This window comes from Solanum lycopersicum, chromosome 12 (genome assembly GCF_036512215.1).
Source record: "Solanum lycopersicum chromosome 12, SLM_r2.1".
Lineage (NCBI taxonomy): Eukaryota > Viridiplantae > Streptophyta > Magnoliopsida > Solanales > Solanaceae > Solanum > Solanum lycopersicum.
The window spans coordinates 2,109,830-2,117,838 of NC_090811.1; the positions used below are offsets into that span (position 1 = coordinate 2,109,830).

At 31.1% G+C, this 8,009-nt stretch overlaps 1 protein-coding gene across 1 annotated transcript; it reads right to left on the reverse strand.

Annotated features, from left to right (window-relative positions):
- Positions 1-938: 938 nt before the first annotated feature.
- On the reverse strand, positions 939-2,643 carry LOC101255561 (putative RING-H2 finger protein ATL12). The gene has a single exon (XM_004251576.5). It carries the CDS (start codon positions 2,480-2,482, stop codon positions 1,217-1,219), a length of 1,266 nt encoding a protein of 421 aa, XP_004251624.1. The 5' UTR covers positions 2,483-2,643; the 3' UTR covers positions 939-1,216.
- Between the last annotated feature and the right edge of the window lie 5,366 nt (positions 2,644-8,009).

Below are 8,009 nucleotides of genomic sequence, written 5' to 3' on the forward strand. Positions count from 1 at the left end.
TATATATCAAAATAATTTTTAAATATTATTAAAAATATTAAATTAATATAATTTAAGTTAACTTAAATAACTAAATTAACTTTTGAAAAACATAAAATAACAAGCAAACTTGGACAAACTTAATACTTACTAGATTTAAAGTAAAGATAAAGTAATATTCAATCTTTCATCATAATGGGTTGGTATAAACTTAATTGAATAGTTAAGTTATTTTCATTATTAAAAGATATGAACATATATATATCTTTAAATTCAATTTTCTTTTTATGATTTTAGTTCAAAATTGTCAATCATCATGACGTTATTATACCTACGAACATATATATATATATATAGTAGTACTATAAAATAAGGATAAGTCGGCTTAAATTAAAATATGAGTAATAATGAAGAGTACAAACAACAAAATATTTCATAGCTTAAAATTACTCCAACTTTGCATTTTGGAACAGATTCATCTGAATTTTCTTCGATCGAAAATTTATATTTTATATAATAAATATTAAATCTCATTAATTTTTTGATATATTTTCTTTTATTAAAATATTTGACTCGATTACTCTTTATATGAATCTGAAAAATTAAAAAATCCCTAACAAAGACACAGAAAATTGCCAAATCCAAGAATTGGCATTTTACAAATCACATATTCCTTGTGATAGCCAGAAAATTACAAAAATATATATAAAAAGATATGTGTCATTGAAATGGACAAGAATTGACATTTCATAAATTGTGTATTTTAAGGAGTTGTTAGACCTAATCACACGATTAAATAAAGTTAAATAATAATATATTAAAACAAGTAAAACAGAAAAAAAAATTAAATAAATGTACTTTTCTTGGCTAAGAAATAACACTACAAAAACAACATACTCAGTATAATTTTTCAGATTAGATCTGTAAATATATATTTTATCACTATTCAGAAAGACAAGAAAAAAAACTCAGAAGTTTTTAATTATATTTAATACTCATCACATCAAATGAAAGTAAGTAAAAAGCCTCTTACCATCATCAAATATTGAATCAGACTTACAGACTGTAACTACTCATTCATCCTTAGTTAAAAATTTTGAATTTGACCTTAGTAAAATATTGTCTTTGCACTTTACTTTGAAAACAAAGACTTTCCAATACAAAATTAGATTAGTCAAGTCGCAAAACAGATATCGAATATCAGATGAAGAAAAATGCGTATAGAAGACAAAAGAAACTATACATTGAATGATTGTCTTGCATACCTTTTTTCCCTATTTTCAAACCATTGAACTGTTCTTTTTGCAATTGGAAGCCAAAGTTTCATCCTTTTTTCCTCAACACAAGTAATTGAATTGTCTCTATTACAATTCCTAGTATTGTAATCATCAAATCTTGGACATATCAAAATCTCAGACATACTTCTTTTCTCATTTTGTCTCAACACATTTGATGAACTTACTATATTCTTGTTGCAATTTCTTGATTCTAATGATGAGTTGAACCTATTGTTAGTCATGTCATTGATCATCTGAGTATTCAAGAACATGAAATCCGAAGAACTAACGTTGCTCCATCGATGTTTCAACACAACATCAGACACAACAATCTTATGATTGAACTTATGTAACATATCATCATGATCATGATGAATTATGTTCTGGTTTTCCTCTGTTTGATCGAGAAAACTATCTTCGTTTATCTTCAAACTCATGTTGCCAATGCTGAATCTTGATGATCTATTTACACCATTTTGACTATTGCTTTCTCTTTGTACATAAAGTTCGAAGTTGGAATCCTCTCTTAAAAATCGAAAACTATTTGAATATGTTAACAATGAGTTGTCCTCAACGCGGACTTTATGTCTACATAGAGGACAACTCGAATGTTTTTCAAGCCATTGATCAATACAATTGATGTGAAATGCATGTTTGCATTTTGGTAGTAATCTAAGGACTTCAACATCTTCGAATTTTGATAAACAAACCGCGCATTCTAAGCCTTGTCTCGAGCCTTTAAGCAAAGAGAATCTGAAAAAAGGGAGTGATTCTATGATAGTTTTATCTATACCTGAGGAAACTCGTGCCATTGGGAGCGTTGTTAGTCTATCTTGATCCATTTGCATCGCGTTGTGGAGAGGTAGAGACGATCTACGACAGAATTTGGCATAGAGAAGTAGAAGGAATGTTAAGGAAAACATGATGGAGAGAATACCAATAACAACAGCTATACTTGGCCTGAAGTTTGCTTCATCTTGTGTAGATGGCAATTCTTGAAATGTGTTGTAGTCATGGGCTTTAACAATATTTAGGAGTAGAAATTGAAGGATTGTTATAACTAGTATAATCGCGATATGGTTACTTCTTCTATCTGAATTCGACATCACGTATGTAACCTTTATGAAAAAAGAAAGTGTAAGATATGAAAATTTAGAAGGAATTATGTACCTCTTATTTTGTGTGTATAAGGAAGGCTCTTTGAAGATTGTGGAGGTTGGTATCATGACATGAGTTTGTTTGGCATCTTTTTTAATATGGGGTCATCTCAAAGAGTATTCTTTTGGTTTGTCTGTTTTTATATGTCACAATCTCAAGAAAAAAAAAAGTTTAACGGGGGTGGTGAGGTGAGGACAAAGCCGTGTAGATTCAAAAATTTTAATTTGATGAGTTTGATCTTTAAGATTTTAAGTATCAGATTTTTTATACTTTTTAAATTATGAACTCAGATCTAATATATGTTTTGATTCTTGTAGATTTTTTCATGTAAAATTTATATATCGAGTTGAATAGATTGAACTTAGATGAATCCGGATCCAAATCAATACTTGTTTGTCTCAAAGGGGGAGTTTTTTTTTTTTTATTAAAATAGCTTTGTTCTATTTTATATCTTCTATTTTTTTTTTGGGCGATTATCTAATAGGTATATCTTATATTAATACTATCAATTTGTAGAAATTAAATTCAATCATAAAAATATGGACATACTTGAATTTGAACATTCTTTTTTTATTTAGGCTAGATTAACAAAATCCAAAGTAAGAGGTAGGGTCATTTGAACTTTTGCTTTTGTGTTGTTTTTTAATTTTTATCTCTTGTAAATAATTTTTTTAATAGGATATAGATTATAATTTTATATTATAATATTTAATAAGTTACATTGTGCGCCTTAAAAAAACTCATAGCCTACTAGGTAAAAGTTCTATTTCTAACTTTTTTTAAAAAAAAAACTTATTTGAAGGACAAATCTATCATCAAATGCAAATGCTACCTAGATATGGCTTCACTTTTCTAGCATACTTTTTCAGTAGGAAGTGAAATTCAATTTGATAAGTATCATATAGGTAATATATCAAGAGGTGTCAAGATTTTATTGCATGATAATGAAAAAGTCAAAGTGTAGGTGTATGAGAGAGCAACTTAAAAATAAAAATAATGAAAAATAAAGAACCTTAGAATATTAAAATTAAAGAACCTTAAAAATAATGAAAAATAAAGAGCCTCAGTATAATGAAAAATAAAGAATCTTTTAAGGGTCTCATTTGTTTGCGCTTAATGGAGGTCTGAATCTTAATCATTCAGATTTAGCCTATTAAGTACGGTTGATTTTTAGGTCTGAATCTGAATCATTTAGATTCAATCCATTAAGTTCATTTGTGTTATTTTTTAAAAAGCCTCTTAATGGGTCTGAAGAGGTCTGAATGAATCAGATCTGTAGGAGACTCTTAATAACATTCAGACTCATTTAATAAGTTATCAAACAATAACATCGCTTCTCTGCTTTAACCGTGCTTTTTTATCTCATAACAAAAAACTTTTTTTCTCTCTTTTCTCAATCAAACACCATTTTTTCCCATCTTGAATTAGTAAGTTTTCATAAATCTTTTCAAGTTTTTTTTTTATATTAATAATTTCTTGTATAGTTGTGTCAAGAACACTGTTGGTGTATTTATATTTATCAAGGTTTTTGAATGAAATCAATTGTATTTCAAATCACGATTATTAAAACTTTTTTTAATCAAAAGTGATATATTTTGTTGAAATGAAATTTTTATGATATTTTATTAATTTAATGTTAATTTCACATGCACATTCAGATTTTGAAAACAAACAACATTAATTATTTAGTGTTCAGATTTAGAGACCACATCTTAATATTCAGATGTGTATTCAGATTCAGACCTCTTAATCTTAATAGAAACAAATGAGCCTAAGTCTTTCTTTTTCTTTTCGGAGTCAACATTGAAGCCTCGATTGAATTTTAATCGTGCATTGTAAAATCCATGCGGAGATGGCTTCTAATAAAATTTTCTTTTTAACTAGGGATCAAACCCGAAGGTCGAGATCTCCTGCACCACAATCCGTGTTGCTCATAACGTTTCTAAGTCAAGCAGTAGGAAACATTACACCCTCTTATGCATAAATTTGTTTTTTAAAGGAAAAATGTATAAGTACTCCCTCAACCTATGCCCGAAATTTCAGAGACACATTTATGCTATGTTAAGGTCCTATTACCCTCTGAACTTATTTTATAAGAAATTTTCTACTCCTTTTCGACCTACGTGGCACTAGTTTGAAAAAGAAAAAAGTCAACTAGCGCTGGGCCCAGATAGTGCCACGTAGGCCGAAAAGGGGCAGAAAATTATTAATAAAATAAGTTCAGGAGGTCAATAGGATCTTAATATAATATAAGTGTGTCTCTAGATTTCAGGCATAGATTGAAGGGGTACTTGTGCATTATCCCTTTTTTAAAACTCAACTAGATGATATTATAGCAAATGTAGCTGTCATTTTTGCATTATATTAATTAATTTAAGAGTTAGCTAGTACTTAGTACTTACTCAAATTTAATAGTTTATATATATTAATTTTGTCAACTAACTCAGAGTCTAAGAAGAGTGTAGTTGCTATATAAGGATATTTATCATTTTTATTATAGAATCAAACAATTAATTTTGTTTTAAAAGAGAAGTAGTTCTATTTATTAATTTTGGAGCATATATATAGGGTGTGAGGATTAAAAGGGGGAGTTGCATTTTTTAACCCTTTTCAAATAAATAATTGAAAATAGTCATAAATTTTTCAAAATTAATAACCATTCTATCATGGAATCATTTACGTGTTATGTTAAATTTGTATTGTTACTTTATACTTGGGTATACTATATTCCTACATAATGGCTCCAAAAAACTTATTTGGGTTAATTAAAGATTAGATATATAAAGTTGTATATTTCAAAAAACGAAATAAAAATCTCTGAAGACACGTATATGTGTAGAGGTGGAAGAGAGAGGTTTCCCCAAAACTTATTTACGCCTGATATTTACATGAAAAGAAATTTTCATAAATAACGTTATTAGTGAAAAAAAAATTAAGTGAAACTACGTTATATTTTCAAATGTGAAATGCAATTTGGGCTTGGGTATCAAAGTCAATGGATTTATGATGATTTGGAATTTTAATTTTTTTTGCTGAATTTTTTCATGGACGTCCTTTACGACCTTAGTAATGGAGTCAGTTTGTCTCCACGGTCAAATCGGGTCATTTCAAGGTCAAACGAGCTCCATAGCATGTAAACCCCATTTTGATGATTTTCATGTGCAGTCCATGGATTTTAAGTGATCCAAAATTCTGGATTTTTCTTACAAAAAATTTTCATGAACGTCCGCTAAGACTTTACGAATGGAGCCATTAGGCCCCCATATGCAATCATCCCATTTACAAAGTCAAACTAGTCTCAGAGCAGGTAAATCCTTATTTTGTCGATTTTTGTGTGTTATAGTCCATAGATTTTTGGTGATCGGAATTTCAGATTTTTTTGCAAATTTTATTCATGGACATCCTTAAGACCTTAGAAATAGAGTCAATTGGTCACCACGGGTCAACCGACCCATTTTAAGGTCAAACGAGTCACAAATCAAGTAAATTCCTATTTCATTGATTTTTGTGTGTTATAGTTCATAAATTTTTGGTGTTCCAGAATTCCAGATTTTTTGCCAAATTTTTTAATGAACATCCATTAAGACCTTAGAAATGGATCTAGTTGTTTCTCACGGGCAAATCGGTCCATTTTCAAGGTCAAACGAGCCTAGAGCAGGTAAACCCCTATTTTACCTATTTTCGTGTGCTATGGCCTATAGATTTTTGGTGATTCAGAATTTCAGATTTTTTTTGCTAAAATTTTTCATGGACGTCCGTTAAGACCATAGCAATGGAGTCAGTAGGTCCCTACGGGCAAACTGGCTCATTTTCAAGGTAACACGAGCCCAAAGCAAGTAAAACTCATTTTACCGATTTTCGTGTACTAGTCCATGGATTTTTGGTGATCTGGAATTCTGGATTTATTTCACCAATTTTTTTTTAAAACTGACCGCTTTCAAGGTCAAACGAACCCAGAGCATGTAAACCCCCATTTATCTAATTTTCGTGTGCTATAGTTCATTGATTTTTGGTGATCCAGAGTTTTGAATTTTTTTTGCCGAAATTTTTCATGAATGTCCATCAAAACCTTAGAAAAAGAGTCAATTGGTCTTCACGAGAAAATCGGCCCATTTTCAATGTCAAACAATCCCCAGAGCAAGTAAACCCCATTTCGCCAATTTTCTGGTGTTATAGTCAATGAAGTTTTGGTGATTCAGAATTCCAGATTTTTTTTGTCAAAAATTTTCATAGACATCCGTTAAGACCTTAATTATGGATTCAGTTGGTCCCCATGGGTCAATCGATCCATTTTCAAGGTCAAACGAGCCTAGAGCAACAAAGCCCCCATTTTGTCGATTTTCATACGCTACAGTCCATGATTTTTTGGACATCAGGAATTTTGGATTTTTTAATGAAATTTTTTATGAACGTATATTAAGACCTAGGAATGGAGTTGGTTGGTCCTCACAGGCCAACTGATCCATTTTCAAAGTCAAACGAGCTCCAAACCAAGTAAACCCCCATTTCACCAATTTTCATGTGTTATACTCCATGGGTTATTACTGTTCCAAAATTCCAATTTTTTTTGCGAAAATGTTTCATGGACATTGATTAAAATCTTAACAATGAAACTAGTAAGCCCCCATGGGGAATTCGACTAATTTTAAAGTTCAAACGAGGCCAGAGCTGGTAAACCCCCATTTTGCCAATTTCTTTAGTCTAATGTCCATGGATTTTTGGTGATTCAAAATTGCAGATTCTTTTGCTGAAATTTTTCATGGACGTCTTTGAATAAATTAATAATGAAGACAATTACCCCCTATTTTGACGATTTTCGTGTGCTATAACAAATCATTTTTTGGGTGATCCGGATTCCAGCGCCAAAAATGCCAAATTTTTATGTGAACGTCCTTCAAGACCTTTTCTACGCATCCGGTTGGCCCTCATGTCCAATATGACCAATTTTAAAGGTCAAACAAGCCCAAAAGCGTGCATACCCCCCATTTCGATGATTTTTCATGTGCTATAGCAAACCATTTTTTGGGTGATCCAAATTTTGACATCAAAAATGCCAAAAATTTTTGTGGACATCCTTTAATACCTTGTCTATGCAGAATGTTGGCCCGCACGGGCAGTCCGTCCCATTTTCAAGGTCAAACGAGCCCCGAAGCGCGCATACCCCCATTTCAATGATATTCGTGTGCTATAGCAAACCATTTTTTGGATGATCCTGATTCTAATGTCAAAAATTCTAAATTTTTTTGTGGACATCCGTTAAGACTTGGCTATGCATCTTGTTTCTCATGGCCATCCGACCCATTTTCAAGGTCAAACGAGCCCCAAAACGCACAATTCCACCATTTCGATGATTTTCGTGTGCTATAGCAAACCATTTTTTGGGTGATCCGAATTCTGACGTCAAAAATGCCAAATTTTTTATTGGACGTCTGTCAAGACCTTGGCTATGAATTTGGTTGGCCCTCACAGAAAGTACGAACAATTTTCAAGGTCAAACGAGTGCCAAAGAGCGCATACCCTCCATTTAGATGATTTTCGTGTGCTATAGCAAACTATTTTTTGGGTGATGCTGATTCCGACGTCAAAAATTCTAAA